At 44.5% G+C, this 21,213-nt stretch overlaps 1 protein-coding gene across 1 annotated transcript; it reads right to left on the bottom strand.

Annotated features, from left to right (window-relative positions):
- Position 1: 1 nt before the first annotated feature.
- LOC133746947 (aldehyde dehydrogenase family 3 member A2-like) lies at positions 2 to 18,180 on the bottom strand. Its single transcript, XM_062175146.1, has 7 exons — positions 18,168 to 18,180; positions 17,884 to 18,045; positions 17,020 to 17,251; positions 16,041 to 16,126; positions 13,955 to 14,163; positions 12,740 to 12,857; positions 2 to 7 (listed from the first exon to the last, which is right to left on the bottom strand). Exons 2-7 carry the CDS (start codon positions 18,034 to 18,036, stop codon positions 2 to 4), a joined length of 804 nt encoding a protein of 267 aa, XP_062031130.1. The 5' UTR covers positions 18,037 to 18,045; positions 18,168 to 18,180.
- Positions 18,181 to 21,213: the final 3,033 nt, after the last annotated feature.

Below are 21,213 nucleotides of genomic sequence, written 5' to 3'. Positions count from 1 at the left end.
GCTATATCTGTCAAGGGGATTACATAACAGGCTGAAAGGGAGATAATACTGACTTTTGAGTGAGCAATGTTAAAGTGAGGAATTTAGAAGTATGTTGGGAAAAAGACAAGGTCCTATCAGTGAAGCTTTAATGAGAATAAACACAGGAGAATTTCCAGGAAAACATCATCCACAGTCACTTCAAATATGGCAGAGGAGAAATATTTTAAAGAGAGGGCAGGTATTTAGTTTAGTGTTTATGACACCAGCTGAGAAACCCTACTTCTACTTCAGAGTGCCCAGGTTGGATTTCCAGTGCCCGTTCTAGTTTACAGCTCTCAGCTAATGAAGACCTGGGGAAGCAGTAGTGATGCCATCAATGAGGCAGGCCTAGACTCTATTCTAGCTCCTGATTTCCATCCTGCCCACCTCTGCTTGGTATGGTTATTTAGGGAGTGAATAAATGCATGGGAGCGCTCTCTCTCTCTCTCTCTCTCTCTCTCTCTCTCTCTTTCTGTAGGCAGCCCATAAACAAGTCATAGACAAGTCAAGGTCAGTCTTGGCTTGTGGAATTCCTGGGAGGAGAAAAAGTCACCTGTTCCCATGCTCCAGGAGAATGATCAAACAAGAACACTCCGCCAAAATTATCTATGTTATGACTGTGTTGCAGAAAGCCTGCTTGCTTTTGTTGTTCACTTCTGTGGCCTTGAGCTGCAGCTGGTTATGTATAAAATATTGCTGAGATGCTGGAATAAACAAGCCTTGATCAGACTTTTGTCTTGGCTCCATTCTCTGTGCCCTTGTTCCTCTTTTCATTCCCACTCCCTCCTTCAGGTTCCGTTTGACAGGTGCGGCAGGCCCACATCAAACTTCTTCCCCTATCAAGCTCATAAATATTTTTAAATAAGAGAGAACATTCATTTAAGACAGACAATGGAAAATAGCTTTTGGCTTTGTCTATGACTATTCTACTGATGAAAATGTGAAGAACTAAAATAACATTACATCAAATTAAAGGAAAACAATGGAATTATTTACCCAAAAACAGTACTTGGGGAAGTCTGTACTACAATCTGCATTTCTGACTAATTGAGAGAAATGCATAAAGATTTGTTTTAGAAACTGAAGTAGGCACCAGCAATGTGATGTAGCAGGTTAAGCCTCCATCTGCAATTCTGTCATCCCTTGTGAGCTTACAATTTGAGTCCTGCCTCTCCATTCCAACCCAGCTCCATTGCTGATATACCTGAAAGAGTACTGAAAGACAGCCTGAGTATTTGGGCCCCATCCCCTAATATGGGTGACCAAGATGGAGTCCCAGGCTCTTGGTTTAGCCTGACCCAGTCCCAGCCACTGTGGCCATTTGGGAAATGGAGCAGAAAGATGGAAGATATCTCTTTTTCTCTCCACCCAGTCTCTCCCAATCTCTGGAACTTTTCCTTTCAAATAAATAAATAAATAAATCTTAAAACTACAAAATAGAAAGAGGGAGCCAAGATGGCAGATAGTGAGGACATGTGCCGTAGTTTGGGAAAATAAAGTTTCATAAAAGTGGAATTACTGTAGCCTCAGGAAAAGACTCAAGAAAAAACTGCATAGGAAACGCTTCCAGATCTAGTGGATGGGACACAGAGGACCTATAGGGAGCCCACCGCGTGCAAACCCAACCGCAGGAGATGAGCCGCAGAATCTCGCCAACGCGGGAACGAACGGAAGGTAAGACAAAGACGTCAGAAACTGAGATATTGAGGGGGAAAAGCAGAGGCCTCTCACTTCACTCACCGAGCAAAACAAAGAGCAAGCACCATTTTACATATGTAAAACGCCACCAATGAGTCCACAAACTCAGTAACTTTGGAACTTTGGTGAAACTTGAGAACACATTGAGGGCTGCATAAACTCTTTGTGTGGTCCCAGGGGTAGATCAAACGAATACTGACAGAGGCCAGATTTCAACTACCCTCAATTCCACTCACCTGTGCCAAACTACTTCCCAACTGAATCAAAAAAAAAAAAGAGAGAGAGAGAGAGAGAGCTATCCAGCAAGGAGCAAGGGAGAGAACAATCTGGGTGAGTCGCTTTTTGCACAGCCTTAAACCTGAAGAATCAAGCGGAGCTCTCTGGCCACACCCATCACAGCCTCTAAGGATCCATCAAAGCAGACAGCCCACTTAGAGGAATAGTATAATGAGAAAAAAAACACCAGAGCAAAAAAAAAAAAACATAAATTATCTCCAACATGCCAAACAACAAACGTAGAAACTGAGGTAACAAGAGCAAGGAAGACACTATGATGCCCCCAAATGAACAAGACACCCCAATCCAAGATTATGAAGATGAAGAGATAGAGGAAATGCAAGAAGCGGATCTCAAAAAATTGAAAAGAACATTAAGAAGTTCTCAAAAACAAATTCTTGAACTACAGAAATCCTTAATGGACAAGATAGAAAATCTCTCTCATGAAAATGAAATATTAAGGAGGAATCAAAATGAAATGAAACAACTAGTAGAACATGAAACTGAGATAGTGACAAAAAACCACAATGAAATGAAGAACTCAATAGATCAAATGACAAACACATTAGAGAGCCTTAAAAACAGAATGGGTGAAGCAGAAGAGAGAATATCAGACTTAGAAGACAGAGAACAGGAAAGGAAACAGGCAAATCAAAGAAAAGAAGAAGAAATCCGAAATCTAAAAAATACTGTCAGGAATCTACAGGATACTATTAAAAAACCCAACATTCGGGTTCTAGGAGTACCTGAAGGCATGGACAGGGAGAAAGGATTAAAAGGCCTTTTTAGTGAGATACTAGCACAAAATTTCCCAGGTTTGGAGAAGGACAGAGACATCCTAGTACAGGAAGCTCATAGAACCCCTAATAAACATGACCAAAAGAGAGCCTCACAATGACACATTGAAATCAAACTCACCACAGTGAAACATAAAGAAAAGATCCTAAAATGTGCAAGAGAGAAACGTCAGATTACTCTCAGAGGAACTCCAATTAGACTCACAGCTGACTTCTCATCAGAAACCCTACAAGCTAGGAGAGAATGGCGAGATATACCCCAGAAAAACTGCCAGCCCAGAATATGATATCCTGCAAAGCTCTCATTTGTGAATGAAGGTGAAATAAAGACCTTTCACAGCAAACAGAAATTGAAAGAATTTGTCGCCACTCATCCAGCCCCGCAAAAGATGCTTAAATATGTGTTACATACAGAAACACAGAAACACGGTAACAAATATGAAAGAAGATAAAGGAAGGAAACCTCACAGCAAAAGATCACAGGAGTCTCAAACCAGATATTAGAAAAAAATCTTTGGCAAATGACAGGGTAAAGTTACTCCTTCTCAATAGTCACATTGAATGTTAATGGCCTGAACTGTCCAGTTAAAAGACACCAATTGGCTGATTGGGTTAAGGAACAAAACCCATCTTTTTGCTGCTTACAAGAAACTCATCTTTCCAACAATGATGCATACAGACTGAAAGTGAAAGGCTGGAAAAAGATATACCATGCCAACAGAAATGAAAAAAGAGCAGGCATAGCCATCTTAATAGCGGACAACATAAACTTTACCACAAAAACTGTTAGGAGAGACAAAGAGGGGCACTATTTAATGATTAAGGGATCCATTCAACAGGAAGATATAACGATTATCAATGTATATGCACCTAATTGCAGGGCACCAGCTTATTTAAAAGACTTGTTAAGGGACTTAAAGGGAGACTTAGACCCCAATACAATAGTACTGGGGGACTTCAATACTCTACTCTCAGAGATAGACAGATCAACAGGACAGAAAATCAACAAGGAGACAGTAGATTTAAATGACACTATAGCCCAAATGGATCTAACAGATATCTACAGAACATTTCATCCTACATCTAAAGACTTTACATTCTTCTCAGCAGTATATGGAACCTTCTCTAGGATTGACCACATACTAGGCCATAAATCAAGTCTCAGCAAATTCAAAAGAATGAGAATCATACCATGCAGCTTCTCAGACCACAAAGGAATGAAATTGGAAATTAGCAACTCGGGAATCCCTAGAGCACGTGCAAACACATGGAGATTGAACAACATGCTCCTGAATGAACAATGGGTCATTAAGAAATTAAAAGAGAAATCAGAAATTTTCTGGAAGTAAATGAGGATAAAAGCACAACATACCAAAACCTATGGGATACAACAAAAGCAGTGTTAAGAGGAAAGTTTATATCAATAGGTGCCTACATCAAGAAATTGGAAAGGCACCAAATAGATGAGCTTTCAAGTCATCTCAAGGATCTAGAAAATCTGCAGCAAACCAAACCCAAACCCAGTAGGAGAAGAGAAATAATTAAAATCAAAGAAGAAATCAACAGGATTGAATCCAAAAAAAACATTACAAAAAATCAGCCAAACGAGGAGCTGGTTTTTTGAAAAAATAAGCAAAATCGACACCCCATTGGCTCAACTAACTAAAAAAGGAAGAGGAAAGACCCAAATCAATAGGATCAGAGATGAAAAGGGAAACGTAACAACAGACACCACAGAAATAAAAAGAATCATCAGAAATTACTACAAGGACTTCTATGCCAGCAAACAGGGAAATCTATCAGAAATGGACAGATTCTTGGACACATACAACCTACCTAAATTGAGCCAGGAAGACATAGGAAACCTAAACAGACCCATAACTGACACAGAAATTGAAACAGTAATAAAGGCCCTCCCAACAAAGAAAAGCCCAGGACCAGATGGATTCACTGCTGAGTTCTATCAGACATTTAGTGAAGAACTAACTCCAATTCTTCTCAAACTATTCAAAACAATCGAAAAAGAGGGAATCCTCCCAAATTCTTTCTATGAAGCCAGCATCACCTTAATTCCTAAGCCAGAAAAAGATGCAGCATTGAAAGAGAATTACAGACCAATATCCCTGATGAACATAGATGCAAAATTACTCAATAAAATTCTGGCCAATAGAATGCAACAACACATCAGAAAGATCATCCACCCAGACCAAGTGGGATTTATCCCTGGTATGCAGGGATGGTTCAACATTCTGAAAACAATCAACGTAATACACTACATTAACAGACTGCAGAAGAAAAACCATATGATTCTCTCAATAGACGCAGAGAAAGCATTTGATAAAGTACAACACCCTTTCATGATGAAAACTCTAAGCAAACTGGGTATGGAAGGAACATTCCTCAATACAATCAAAGCAATATATGAAAAGCCCACGGCCAACATCCTATTGAATGGGGAAAAGTTGGAAGCATTTCCGCTGAGATCTGGTACCAGACAGGGATGCCCACTCTCACCACTGCTCTTCAATATAGTTCTGGAAGTTTTGGCCAGAGCTATTAGGCAAGACAAAGAAATTAAAGGGATACAAATTGGGAAGGAAGAACTCAAACTATCCCTCTTTGCAGATGATATGATTCTTTATTTAGGGGACCCAAAGAACTCTAAGAGACTACTGGAACTCATCGAGAGTTTGGCAAAGTAGCAGGATATAAAATCAATGCACAAAAATCAACAGCCTTTGTATACACAGGCAATGCCATGGCTGAGGAAGAACTTCTAAGATCAATCCCATTCACAATAGCTACAAGAAAAATCAAAAACCTTGGGATACACTTAACCAAAGACGTTAAAGATCTCTACGATGAAACTACAAAACCTTAAAGAAAGAAATAGAAGAGGATACCAAAAAATGGAGAAATCTTCCATGCTCATGGATTGGAAGAATCAATATCATCAAAATGTCTATTTTCCCAAAAGCAATTTATACATTCAATGCAATACCAATCAAGATTCTGAAGACCTTCTTCTCAGATCTGGAAAAAATGATGCTGAAATTCATATGGAGACACAGAAGACCTCGAATAGCTAAAGCAATCTTGTACAACAAAAACAAAGCCGGAGGCATCACAATACCAGATTTCAGGGCATACTACAGGGCAGTTGTTATCAATACAGCATGGTACTGGTACAGAAACAGATGGATAGACCAATGGAACAGAATAGAAACACCAGAAATCAATCCAAACATCTACAGCCAACTTATATTTGATCAAAGATCCAAAACTAATCCCTGGAATAAGGACAGCCTATTCAATAAATGGTGCTGGGAAAATTGGATTTCCATGTGCAGAAGCTTGAAGCAAGACCCATACCTTTCACCTTACACAAAAATTCACTCAACGTGGATTAAAGACTTAAATCTATGACCCGAAACCATCAAATTATTAGAGAGCATTGGAGAAACCCTGCAAGATATAGGTACTGGCAAAGACTTCTTGGAAAAGACCCCAGGAGCACAGGCAGTCAAAACCAAAATTAACATTTGGGATTGCATCAGATTGAGAAGTTTCTGTACTTCAAAAGAAACAGTCAGGAAAGTGAAGAGGCAACCGACAGAATGGGAAAAAATATTTGCAAACTATACTACAGATAAAGGGTTGATAACCAGAATCTACAAAGAAATCAAGAAACTCCACAACAACAGAACAAACAACCCACTGAAGAGATGGGCCAATGACCTCAATAGACATTTTTCGAAAGAGGAAATCCAAATGGCCAACAGACACATGAAAAAATGTTCAAGATCACTAGCAATCAGAGAAATGCAAATCAAAACCACAATGATGTTTCAACTCACCCCATTGAGAATGGCTCACATTCAGAAATCAACCAACAATAGATGTTGGAGAGGATGTGGGGAAAAACGGATACTAACACACTGTTGGTGGGAATGCAAACTGGTTAAGCCACTATGGAAGTCAGTCTGGAGATTCCTCAGAAACCTGAACATAACCCTACCATACAACCCAGCCATCCCACTCCTTGGAATTTACCCAAAGGAAATTAATTTGGCTAATAAAAAAGCCATCTGCACATTAATGTTTATTGCAGCTCAATTCACAATAGCTAAGACCTGGAACCAACCCAAATGCCCATCAACAGTAGACTGGATAAAGAAATTATGGGACATGTACTCCATAGAATACTATACAGCATTAAGAAACAATGAAACCCGGTCATTTGTAACAAGATGGAGGAATCTGGAAAGCATCATGCTGAGTGAATTAAGCCAGTCCCAAAGAGACAAATATCATTTGTTTTCCCTGATCGGCGACAAGTAACTGAGCACCAAAGGGGAAACCTGTTGAAGTGAAATGGACACTATAAGAAACAATGACCTGATCAGCTCTTGTCCTGACTCTAGATGTACAATGTAATACTTTATCCTTTTTAGTATTTGTTGTTGTTGTTGTTGTTCTAGTACTATTGGTTGAACTCAGTAATTAACACACAATTATTCTTAGGTGTTTAAATTTTAACTATAAAGTGATCCCTGTTAAATTTACGAGTGGAAAAAGAGAGGAAGGAGATGTACAATTTGGGACATGGTCAATCAGACTTGCTGCAAATGATGGAGTTAGAAATGTGCCAGGGGATTCCAATACAATCCCATCAAGGTGGCATGTACCAATGACACCTCACTAGTCCAAGTGATCAATTTCAGTTCACAATCGATGGCTCTGATAGGTCTAAGAATCACAGGGATCACACAAACAAGACAAGTGTCTGCTAATACTAACTGATAGAATCAAAAAGGGAGAGAAAGATCCAACATGGGAAGCGGGATACACAACAGACTCATAGAATGGCAGATGTCCTAAACAACACTCTGGCCTCAGAATCAGCCCTTAAGGCATTCGGATCTGGCGGAAGAGCCCATGAGAGTATTGTAGGCATGGAAAGCCAAGATACCATGGAAAAGAAAAAAAGAAGAAGACCTAAATGAAAGATCTCTGTTAGTGAGATCCCAGTGGAAAGAACGGGGCCATCAGAGAAGGAGGTACCCTTCTCCGAAGGATGGAGAGAACTTCCACTTTGACTATGACCCTATCGGAATAAGATCAAAGTCAGCGAACTCTAAAGGCTTCCGTAGCCCTGGCAACTCATGACTGGAGCCTAGGCAGATTACTGACGCCATGAACAGGAGTGTCAAATTGTTAAGTCAGCAACAGAAGTCACTGTGTACTTACATCCCAAGTGGGATATGTCCTTAATGTGTTGTCTAATGTGCAGTGATGCTATAACTAGTACTGAAACAGTAATTTTTACACTTTGTGTTTCTGTGTGGGTACAAACTGATGAGATCTTTACTAATTATATACTGAATCAATCTTCTTAATATAAAGATAATTGGAAATGAAAAAAAAATACCCTGGTGTTAAATTGGAAATGGCATAGAAAATTAATTAATTTTTTTAAAATATCATGTAGGATCTCTGTCTTTAATGTGCTGTACACTGTTATTTAATGCTATAACTAGTACTCCAACAATATTTTTTTTTCACTTTGTGTTGCTATATGGGGCAAACTGTTGAAATCTTTAACTAATATATACTAAACTGATCTTCTGTATATAAAGAGAATTGAAAATGAATCATGATGTGATTGGAAGGGGAGAGGGAGCGGGAAAGGGGAGGGTTGTGGGTGGGAGGGAAGTTTTGGGAGGGGGAAGCCATTGTAACCCATAAGATGTACTTTGGAAATTTATTTTCATTAAATAAAAGTTTAAAAAAAAAGAAAACTGAAAAGACTACAGAACTCTTAAAAAAAAAAACTACAAAATAACCTGCACTAGATTCCTTTTCCCACATTTTGGATCCTATATCTGAATCAAGTTCAGCTCTTCAAAACTATTAATGATTGCATTACTCTAAATATTCAGAAATGAACTTAACTGATTGGTGTTTTAATACCAGGCAATTTTTACCTTTGTAGAATGCTAAGCATTTATTTTCAGGGTAGCACTAAAACATTGACCACTACATCATGTATGTGACAATAATAACAGTTTTTGACATCATGATCCAAAAAATTTGGATATTTTGCATTGAGGTTTAACTCAAACATGTAATATACATTTTGCCATGGCAACAGAAAGAACAGAGACCAAATTGTCCTATCTTAGATGAATGCAATGTTTCATAATCATGCCACATTTGCCATTCATCTTATTTGTGGTTATTCTCTGAGAACAAAATTATGTTTATTTTCCTTTTTAATTAATAAATAATTATAGATGTCCTAAAATGAAAACTGACTAAAAGCTGAGGAATAATTAAGAAATCCACTTAGAGGTGATGTATTTTCTTTGCTCTTGGTAATATGTGAAGGTGCCCAGAGTCACACCTGGAAGAGAAAGCACTGTCTATAAATTTTGTAAAATTATGAGATAATAGTAAAAAAAATAAAACTATAAGGGTGATTATCCAAATAAAGGTGGTTATCAAAGAGATAAACATCATGTTTTATTTATTTGATGAATGCATTTTTACATAGATACAACTTTAAGAGTACAGAGGTTCTTTCCCTCATGTCCCCCACCCTGCTCCCTTCCCACCTCTCATTCCCTCTCCCATCACCTTCATTATGGATCATTTTTAGTATGACTTTATATATAGAGGACCATCTCTATGTTAATCATAAAGTTCAACAATTTGCCCCCATGCCCACACACAATATATAGAATACAGTTTGGGGAGAGTATCTGCAATTGATTCTCATATTGCAATTCATTAGGGACAGATGTCCTACCTGGGGAGCAAGTGCACATTGATTACTATTGTTCCTTCAACAATTAACACCCTTTTTTTATGACGTCCGTGATCACCCAAGGCTCCTGTTGTGCGCTGCCATGGATATGGAGGCCTTTTGTGACCATAGACCCTGACACATCCATAAGCAAAGAGGATGTTCCCCTCTCCTTTCAGAGAAGAGTGTCTCCTTTGATGACTCTTCCTTTCCTCTGAGGTCTTGCAGAGATCCTCCATGTAGTTTTTTTTTTTTTTTCTTTTTCTGCAGAGTCTTGTCTTTCTATGCCTGAGATGCTCTTGCAGGCCTTTCAGCCTTTCACTAAAGTTTACACTAAAGAAATTATTTTGAATTTACTCTTTTTCTATGATTTCAAAAGTACCATACAGGACTCCATATATGTGTGTACCTAGAAAACTTCTTGTATTTTTAGACCTGAAAGTCTATAGAAAGTATGTAACTTACATTTCATATTTTTGGCCAAAACTGCATTGGAACAACCATACATAATATATATTTAATGTAGTATACTTTTCCAGTAATGATTTCAAATAACATCATTCCCTGTATCCATCCCTTCACAAGACCTTGGATTTCACCATTTCACTTCCTTCACCTATGAGACATCAGAACATGTGAGAGAAACACACATTGTAAAGCATTTGCCTTCTCAGGTTTTCCTTATTTGACACAGTTATCTTCTGGAAAACCCTGGGGCCTGCTTGTGGAAGAGATAAGATCTAGCCAAGATTCACTACAAAGTACCATTTGAGTGACTGCTCCCCTCCTGATTCAATTCCGACTTCCTGCAAAATCACATACTGAAAAACACCTCCAAAGAAGCAATACCTCAAGTAGGTGAAGGCCTTTGAGCCATATCAGAAATTTGAAATGAGTTATTTTTTAAACAAAATTACTTATTTGAAACACACACACATACACACACACACACAGAGAGAGAGAGAGAGAGAGAGAGAGAGAGAGAGAGAGAGAGAGAGAGATCTTCCTTATCCCAAAAACTTCCAACCTAAATTCACCACAAATGTGGTCAGTTTCTGTAGACATGCTTACTGAGGACACTACATGTAGTGGAAGATGGGATCTACGTGTTTCCTTGACAAATACAGAGCCTCCATCATTCAGATAGGACAGGGCACTACCTCTCAGCCACATTCACTCAGAACATATTGTTGGCAACAGGTAACTGGAGTCAGAACAAATGAGCATGCCTTGCCCTTCAGTTGGTGGCAGAGAGGAGAGGGATCCTAATGTTTCCATTTCATTGTGTCACGACAGGGGATAAGAAAGCAGACCAGGTTTCAAACAGCACCAAGCCTCTTTGCTCTTACTTTCTGTGGTATTTCTTTACTTCCTGTATGACTTTGGGAGTTTACGAGAATAGATTCTTATTTAGATTTTAAGTAATCCTCATCAATACTAAAAAATGTGGTGCCACTGCTACACACTGTCATTTCCAAATTCTATGAATCACTCAATTTTAATGCTTATATGCTTAATTCTTAATTATATTTGTAATTGCCATATACTAATGACAAATTAGCTTAAAAGAATTGAACTCAATCAAATGTAAGTCTCATAATTAATCCCATTATATTATTTCTATATTTTGGAGGCTTTGCAGGTGTTGATTACATATGCCACTAAAATGCAATTTCATGTTCACTAAACTGGTAAAATGCAATGCATGTTTTGAAAAACACACATAGTGATAAATTTGGAAAAGCTGTAAAGTACTATAAGTGGTTGTCAAAGAGCTGAAAAATCCACAATGACTCACTATGTCATTAATTTAGCATCTAGTGCTGAGAAAATCAGAAATATTTGTCAAAATTTTGCTACAATGCATTACATTTATGATTTTCAGAATCTGTCTTTTCTATGTATAATATAGTCCCGTGCTAGCTTTCAGTAACCAAAATTTAAAACGTGAAGATTTTTAAATATTTTATAAAGATTTATTTTTTATTTGAGAAGCAGCTATGGACATAAAGAATGAGAGATGGAAAGAAGGGTCCTCTATCCACTGGTTCACTCCCCAAATGGCCACAATGGCTGGAGCTGGGATGATCCAAAGCCAGGAGATAGGAACATCCTCTAGGTCTGCCACATGGTTGCAGGGGCCCTAGAATTTGGGCCATCTTTCACAGCTTTCTTGGCCATTACCAGCAGCCGAACTGGAAGTGCAGCAGTTGGCACTTGAATTGGCACCCATATGGGATTCCAGTGCTGCAGTTGAAGACCTAACATACTATGCTACAGCATTAAACCAGTGAATGGTTTTGGGAAGACATTCTTCATGTAGCATAGTCTGTAATAATGAAAGGTAAGATTTAGGTTTTATTTTCCACACATTAGTATTTATCTTTTACCAATTATAAATATTGAATATCATATATATATACATATTTTTGTAGTTGCAGATTTTGTTGTCATTTTTTCCAATACTCTTTTTAATGGTTTCCTAATTTGTCACCTTATGGTTATTGTATTGATGTTACCTATAGGTAGCAACCATTAGGCATTTCCTCTGTAGTATGTATTTATATGTGCAAGTATCTTTATTTCTGTGTGTGTGCATGCATGCACAACTTTCAATGGAGTTAGTAATGAAAGTAATACTGTAAGAATCCTAACACTCATTTCAAAATCTCTATCCTTCCCAGAGATGGCTGGCTGTGAGTCAGATCATGTAGCCTCTTCAAGTGTTATGGACTGAAATGTGCCTCCCTAAAACTCATACCTTTAAGTGCTAACTGCCAATATGACTCAACCTGGAGAAATTGCTTTTGAGTGGATCGAATAATATCATATATGTGAGGTCCATTGGGAGAAAAGCCTCTAGAAAAAATCAAGCTTGTTATGACTTTGACCTCGTGTCTCCAATCTCCAGAACTCTGAGAAGTTAATTTCTCTGATTTAACACCAACTGAATCTTGCTTCCAGCAGACATCCTAGGGAGCTGCACAGAACATTTTCAATTAGCCAGTAAATTGATTCAGTCACAGATGCTACTGGAATTCTCCCAGGTGGAAGAGGGCACGGAGACGCTGCCTGCAAATCATTAAGTCGATTCCTTGTCTTGCTGAAATCAGTGGGCTCGGGTGTGTGGAGCACAAACCTGCACGGTTTCCTTGATCTTCTGCACAATCTGGTTCTGCAGGGATGCTTCACAGAGAACATAGTCGGGAGCAATGCAGGTCTGGCCACAATTCATGTACTTCCCCCAAGTTATGCGCCTGAGGGACAAAAACACAAAGCCGCCCGAATATTCATTTGTTAGGCACGTTTGTGGTGTTTAAATGGTGTGCAACTGAAATGCATTCCTGTTTTTACTCGATTCTCTTTATTAAAAAAAAAAAAACTAGTCTCGACATCAGTCAGTTGGAACTTAGGTTAATTTACATTTTCCGGCTGAGGTAGACGATTCTAAGGAGCAGGAAAGTTCTGAAGCCAGCTCAGGCGAAATGGTATGTGCAGTGATGCCTCTGCCAGCTATAGGCAAAGAGCAGACACAGCATTCCGACAGCCCCTTCCTTCTGCTCCCGCTCCAGCCAAGGGCGTCTACTGCGTCACAGGACCTAGCTGCACACTCTGCCTCTCCGGATTTTGGCAAGATGTTCAGGGCCAAAGCAGCATGAGCACCAGCCTCTCAGACCATTCCCCTCCAAGAGGATCCTTCTCCACTACGGCAAGCCCTCCCTACATAGGGAACGCAGCCCAGAATCTCAACATCCACTCACTCACTCAGCGTCTCTCGTGCGAGCCATTATACTTTACCTAAGACACCGTGACCTAACTCCCTCCCGCCTCCTTTGCTCCCTGTCCGTTACAGGGAGAGAAAACCCCACCATTCAGAGCACAGTGATAGGTCTACGTCCTGGTACCTCCTGAAGGCTGAACTTGACTTAGCAGAGGGAATCTGAAACCTTGTATGTCCTAGTTCTCAGGCGCAAGATGCTATTCACAGCTACCAAATCAGTAATACTGGTGTTTTTCAAGAGATCAACTTCCAGCTGCAAATTGAAAGATTGCCTTAGGCACACACAATCCTTGGATTATCTACTTCCTGGATCATCCACAGGAGAGCATTCAAGTTTCTTGCCAGACTTACCTGTAATCTGGAGAACAGAAATTCCTAAGGACAACCACGTGATGCCAGCACCTACGGTTCCTGACTTCTCCCAATGGCACCAAGAGACAGTCTGTGAGAGCCCTAGCTGTCTTGACAACCCCTTCATGATGTTGTCTTTGTGCCATCAGGCACAGGGTTCAAGCACAGAGGATGAGGCGGCACTACTGCTAGGAGCTGGGAGAAGCGGAGAGGCAGCCTCACCTGCAGACCGTGTCCAGGTCACAGTCTGTATCGATGTAACACGGACTTTTCCCGCCCAGTTCAAGAGTCACCGGGGTCAGATGCTTGGCAGCGGCTTCCATGACAATCTTTCCGACGGCAGCGTTTCCCGTATACAGGATGTGGTCAAAGCGCTCCTTCAGGAGCTCCGTGGTTTCCTTCACGCCACCGTTCACGACAGCATACAGGTCCTGGAAGAAAGAGAAACGGAAACTCCTGCATTGCCAAGGTCACTGTAACGCCAACACCAGCGGTTCCTTCAACGTAAACGTCCAACATTCAGGAAAACCCGGAGAGCGTCAAGAACAGTGAGGGAGGGGACGGATGACGTAAGAGAGGGCTGACCAAGGACAAGTGCAGGATGGAGCCGTGGGCATGCGGGAACCGACAGCCTCGTTGGGATGGCCCCAGAGAGACCCTAGTTTCCTACCTGAGTTAGGCAATCGAGACACGGGTGAGGGCAGATGGTTGGACTTAAGCAGGGAAATGCAGGAGACGTGTGTGTATGTGTGTGTATGTGTGTGTATGTGTATGTATGTGTGTATGTGTAAGCCGAGGATTTTGGTGAGAAAGTGGCTGCTGCCAATGGCCACACGACAGGTGTGTGTCTTACACTGAATGTTTAAACGGAATGTTCTCTTCTCTGCACACCCAGCAGGGCTCAGCCCCCGACACGATGCTGAACGAGTGGTACACAGCACGGCTGGGAGCGCTTGCTTTCAAAGTCCATCTGGGCTGAAGCTGGGCTCTGCCACTTGCTGATTTATGTGACATCAGGCAAGCTAGGGGACTCCTCTGGCCTCAGTTTCCTCCTCTGCTCCTGGAAGAATCCGCCCGGCCCCTGGGAACTGAGCCCCTGTGAGCACTGGGCTTTGCTTAGCAGCTGTTCTGTGAGAGAACACCTGGACAGGGCAGAGAACAGAGGACAAGGAAGGGAGACCAGGGAGATGTCCAGAGGATTCTGAGGGGAGCATGAAGTAAGGCTGGCTTGTGGGCCACACGGTGCCATGAGGTCTGCTCTTTGAAAGACTAATTAGTTCTCACTACGCTGTTTAACAACCCAACCCATGTTTCTGGTTTTAACTTTTCTAAGGCTTTGTCTACAGAGCAGGTGTGAGTGACGCCTCCTTCCCAGTAAGCTAACAGCAACAGGTACTGTCCTACCCCCAACTGGACTGCTGAAACATGTACACCTGCTTAAGGGCAGAGCAGGCCCCTACTCCTCCAGCTTCAGATTCCAAGTTCCTACACAATCCCTGACCTCTCCCTTGCTTTCAAGTCACCCTTCCTGGGGGAGGGGAGGGGATAGCCACACCTATTGGAACACAACTGCTCTCAGGGCTGCCCTAACACTGATAAGAGCCAGCCTTGGCCTGAGGCCATTGCAAATTAACTGGTGAGATACCGGTAGGAATTTTAAAGTTGTCTTTTGATGAAAACAAAGCGAGACTTCTCCCTGCGGCCAGTGCACATGGAGCCGCAGCTCCCAACCCCAATTTCATGGTGGTGTCACAGATTTCCTCCCTACCAGGGAGCTTTCAATCCTCTCAAATGCCAACACCTGAACCCCAGGGGCGGGGCTACACCCTCTCGCTCTCCAAGGCCACTTTTCTTTCTGGCTCTTCCTGCCACATACATCCTATTTTTTTTTTTTAAAGCAGAAGTACTCTTTCGTAATCACACAGATTGCCAAGTTGTTAGGATAAAAGAGATGGTCAGAGACAAGGGGCACCTAGCACAGTACCAGTCTCTCATGAATTAACTCACTAAATGAATACATCTACAGCAATGTGGTAGTGCAAACAAGGATTAATCCAACACGTCGCACGGTGGAAGATCTGTAAATAACAAGCGTGCCCGTGAAGCCAGGGGCCTAAACACATGCAGCCGTCCGAGCTGGGCCATTCCACAGTGTATTTGGGAACTTAATTTCTTATAGGAAGCCAACTGTTGGGCACTCGGGGAAACTGCAGATGCCTGGCCAGCAACAACATGGATCAGCCAGAGGATCTAATGTGCGTCTTCCACGATGAACCGCTGTGTTCAAGATGGGGCAAGATATTCTTACCTGGCCTAGATACTGAGGGAGCAGCTTGGCCAAGATCTTAGCCGTGTGTTCACTTAGTTCAGAAGGCTTGAGGATCACGGCGTTCCCTAGACAAAGCACAAAGCAGAAGAGACTGGTAGTTGGGTCACTTTAATAACAGCTGTCAGAATGGTGATTGCGTAGGGAACCCAATTACTTCCGCCTTCCTCACAGTGAGCATCATCTTTCTCTTCCGTGTCACCCCTCCTCACACGTGCACATCTCACTGGCAACAGGCTCCAGATTTCTATCACTTCTCTCCCTCAGCCCTCGGGTTTTCCTCTCTACCCTGGAATCACTGGGCAAATAGGTTATGCTAACATGAGCTGTTGATCTGGATCCTGCGAAGTGAGACATTCTCTTGGCATTGGCTCTACACCCAAGCCAGTGTTACTCACAGAGCCTTTATCTGAATGCAGAAACTGGTCGGGCAGAATCAGGTGTTTGTCCAAGACCAGAGTCAGCAGCTGGAACCACAGCAGAACACAGATCCTGACTCCAACCCCTTACAGGTACATCCCCCAGGCACTTGGAAACTTAGTTATGCGGAGGTGGGCGCTGTGTTGTAACAGGGTAAGCCAGTGCTTGGGATGCCTACAGCCCATTTCAGAGTGCTGGTTCTAGCCCTAGCACCTCTGCTTCTGAGCCAGGTTCCTGCTAATGCATCCTGGGAGGCAACAGTGTTGGCTCAAGGGCCAGGCCCCTGCCACCCACACGGGAGTCCTGCAAGGAGCTCCAGGCTCCTGGCTTCAACCTGGCCCAGCCCTGGCTGTGGTGGGCATTTGGGGAGGGAACCAGCAGATGGGAGATTCTCTCTCTCTCCCCTGCTCTGCCTTTCAAGTAGATGAAAATAAATGAACATTAAAAAGTAATCACACATATCCCAGCAGCCCACTTAAACATATAATGAGAGAGAATAAACCCTTCTAAAGAGGCGTTCGGACACAAAGTGGCACCAGACCTGCAGCGATGGCTCCAATCAGCGGCTGAACGGTGAGAACGAACGGGTAGTTCCAAGCTCCGATGATCAGGACGACTCCCAGAGGCTCCGCCTGAATGTAGGCCTCGTCCATCATGGTGAACAGGTTCTTCTTCACCGGCTTAGCGCTGACCCACTCGGGAAGATTACTCAGCATAAAGTCAGTTTCCCCAAGGACGGTAATGACTTCCTGACTGTATGCATTCAATTCACTCTGTTGTCAAGGAATCACAGTTAACCCTTCGCAGTGATACGCTTGGCCCAGAATGTCAAAAACCCCAGGTGGCGATGGCTGGTTTGCAGTCCAGACTCCTTCAAACCTTCGTAAGCACCTGCTAATCCCTTCCTGCTACAGTCAATGCCTCTAAACCCTTCTCCAGCCTTCTCAAACTCCAACTGAAACACTGCCTCTTTCAGGAAGACCTCCCTGATTAAGGGTGGCCTGCCTCGATCACACTTCTAATACCTTAGCAAATAGGCTTGTGATCTGTATCTTAATATTCTACCCTCAGCAAGCTGATGTTTAACTCTGTTTACATTTTACCTGTGCATGTTCTGATTCTTAAGTTTAAAACCCTCAGGGGCAGGACACTGATGTCTCCTGTAATCCTGCATAACACATGCTCACACACTGGATGCTTGCAAACAAATGGTTCCACGGGAGAGGAGCTACACGCACGGCCCCAGAGCGCCCGCAAACGCACGCCAGGGGCTCCTGCTTTATTGACATCGCTGGCGACGTCACTCCCACGGGGACCGCGTAACCCCAAAGCAAAGCAAACAGAATAAAGCCCCGAGCTGCGGCAGAGCGAAGCCCCCGAGCGGCGCCCCGCGACCCCCGCCCACCTTGCACAGGTCGGCGGCGATGGCCGCCAGGATGTCCGCCTCGCGCTCCTGCACCATCCTCCGCAGGGCCTGGAGCTGCTGCAGCCGGAACCGCAGGGGCCGCGAACGGCCGGATCGGAACGCCCGGCGAAGCCGCTGCACCTCACGCTCCATGGCTTCGACCTGAGGAGAAAGACGAGAAGTCGGCGGCAGCCGCGGCGAGGGGGCGTGGCGGGCCCCGCCCCGCTCCTCCTCCGCTTCTTCCCTCGCGGGGCGCCCACCGCGGACCCCGCGCCGCCACTCACTGCCCCGTCAGTCCCCGCGTCCGGACCGGACTTCAGCCAAGGCCAAGTGCAACTGGCCGACCGCGGCGCGGCAGGGCTGGGCTTGACCCCGAGGCGCGCGCCCATTGGCCCGGGCGGCCCACGTGACCGCCGGATCGGGCCGCGGCCACGCCCCCTCCCCGGGGCGCGGCCCTCTGCGGAGCGCGCAGTCCCGCGCTTACTTGCCCGGCTGCTGGGGGGCGCTGTCCCGGCGCTCGAGGCTGCGCGTGGCTTGTGGGGGGGATGTCGGGGTGTGCGCGGCTGGAGCGCCGAGGTGGCGGGGTGCGGAGCGGGGCCGCTGGGAAGCGAAGCCTCCGGGTGGCTCCAGGAAGCGGGGAGAGGCGTCTTGGAGCAGCGGCGGGGCCGAGGCGCGGCGGTGGGCAGCTGGCTGAGAAGCTGGAGTCAGGCAGGAAGCGCCCAGACCCCGACGGGTCGCGGCCCGCGCCCCCCGAAGCGCTCTGTGGAGGCGTGCTCCCCTTCCTCTTCCATGTTGTGGCTCTTCAGATGTGGCCGGATGCGCGGCGGGCAGCGCTGGGCGTCGGGGTCCCGGCACCCACCTCCCCACCCTCGCCCTGTCCCCCGGGCTCCGGCTCCTCCCTCCGCGGATCGGCCGCCCCCACCCAGGCAGCGCCTCAGTTCCTGCGAGGTGGCTCCCCTACCCCCTCTCCCCCGGGGCAGGGGGCCGAGACAGCGGTATGAGTGGGGTCAGAGCTCGTGGAAAACTGTGCACGGGTCGCAAGAATTCTTTGCATGAAAACAAGCTTATCTCTCTATCCCATTTCTCAGGAGCTTGTTGAAGTATCCTAATGCATGCATTATCCTCTTCCATCCTTGCATGAAAGAATTCTTTCGGCCGCAGGTCACCTGCGAGCCCCCACTCCCCGTGTTATAGCAGAACCCCCAAGAAGGAAACCCACCCGCTTCCTCGTTGCTAACCCAGTGGGGGAGTTCCCGGTTCTTTCTCCTCTGCACTCAGCGGCTGACCCTGACCCATGCCACCTTCTCCCCGCACCCTTGTGGTCTTTTAGCTCAGCAAGTCCTCTGGGTATTCCTTTGCTAGCTCTTTCGCGGTCGCTCAGTGTCGGAGAGGGCTCTAATCCCAGTCTTTCAACTCCCGAGGTACAATCAGCTGTGTCCTCTTCGTGTCCCTTTGAATGTTTGTAGAAAGGCTCAGTTACCCTCCTTCGTAAGCAAACAACACACGATGCGCCCTATCTTGAGAAGCGGCACTGTCCTTTGTCTGTTGTACTCCGGCGGGGGTCCTTGGACTCACCCTTGAGTCTTTGGCCCTGATCTCCAAAACAGGCCTCCGTTGAACCCAACCGCTCTTATTTCAAGTCACAGCCATTTCCTCCTGAACTGTCCACACCAGTGGTATCTGAGTGACCTCCTTTCTTGCGCTCCTGGCTTTGTGAAGGTGATTTATCTGGAAACCTCATCAGCGGGATTCCCATAAAGTTCAGCTGGCAAGGGGCACCCCCAGGAAATCAGCAGGCGGTTTCTGGCTCTTTCTATAGAGGAAGAGGAGGCAGGATTATGTCTTCCCAGGTCAAGGCAAAGGGCATAGGTGCTCGTCCGGCCTCTTGGTGTCCAGCCGAGGGTGTTGTAGCCGCTTCTGAACTCTCATACCGCCCCTTCTTCCTTTGACGTTTGATAATCTTAAGAGTCGTACGGCAAGGAATAACTGAGAGCGGTTTCTCTTTGATGACTGGACTCTCATGCACTTTGTGGAAGCCTGTTCTCCACCTGGCTGACAAGCCATCTCTTAAAACATACCCTGACCGTCGTTGCCCCCTGCTCAAAACTCGCCAGTGTCCTGCTAGCACATCTAGGATAAAACCCAAACCCCACGCTGAGTTCCCCAAATCCTACGACCAGGGCTGGGCCAGGTCAAAGCCAGGAGCCCACATGGATAGCAGGGGCCCAAACACTTGGGCCATCTTCTTCTGCTTTTCCCAGGCCATTAGCCGGGAGCTGGGTTGGAAGTGAAGCAGCAGGGACATGAACCTGTGCCCGTATGGGATGACGGTGTAGCAGGCTGATTTACTCGTTATGCCCACAATGCCCACCCCACCCCACCCTCCCTGCAGTGGTTTTTGGGCATTTGATGAGTGAACCAGTAGTTGGGAACTCTCTCTTTTCTCTCCCGCTCTCAAATTAATAAAAAATTAATTAAAATATCAGTCTCTACTACTCTGTCCCTTACCCTGTTGTACTTTTCCTAATAGTATAAATGGAGTATGAATTTGCTTATTTGTCTTAGATGTTCACTGTACTGTTAGAACCCCTAGTGGGCACTCGGTCTTTATTGAATGAATGGTACACTTCTACCTACTCTTGCCTGGTCTTGGCCCTGCCAACTTTGTGGCCCTTTCCAATAGCCTGTGTTTGGAGGTTTCTTTAAGGAGGTTCTTGGTGAAGTAAGGACATTGGCAAGGCTTCAGACTCTTCTTCACTCCTCGTTTTTGCTTGCCTGCTAGAACTAAGCCAAATCCAAACATCAGTCCATGTGGAGCATGTGGGGTTAAAGTAGAGAGGTGAGCGGGCTTTCTACATTTCAGGAAAAAGCAATAGCTTCCAACACATAGCAAGTCGGTAGAGAACTGAGGTTGGCTTGGGCATAGCAAGCCAGCCATCCAATGTCAATGTCTAGAACTGTCAAGATTTAAATTAGCTCGAAACTCATCACAGAGTGTTCTCAGTTATCTTCTTGATTTGACCCATCAGAGTCTCCAGCTAGAAACTCCGGGTTGAATAAGCCTTAAGCAAGAGCAACTTATCTAAGATAAATTGAGACAGGACTCATGCTACCAATCTTTTGGAAATATAAATAATGGGGACATGCATTTGGCCTAGAGGTTAAGATATCCACATGCCACATGGGAGTACCTGAGTTCAGTTCCCAACTCCCTCCTGGTCCTGATTCCAGCTTCTTGCTGAAACAGACCCTGGCAGGTAGCAGGGATGGTCCAATGGGGAGACCTGGATTGAGTTCCTGGCTCCTGGCTTTCCAGTTCAAGGTTGCTAG

Source organism: Lepus europaeus, chromosome 18, assembly GCF_033115175.1.
Source record: "Lepus europaeus isolate LE1 chromosome 18, mLepTim1.pri, whole genome shotgun sequence".
Classification (NCBI taxonomy): Eukaryota; Metazoa; Chordata; class Mammalia; order Lagomorpha; family Leporidae; genus Lepus; species Lepus europaeus.
Note: the sequence above shows the minus strand (reverse complement) of the source record. Positions and strands in the feature narration are given on the sequence as shown.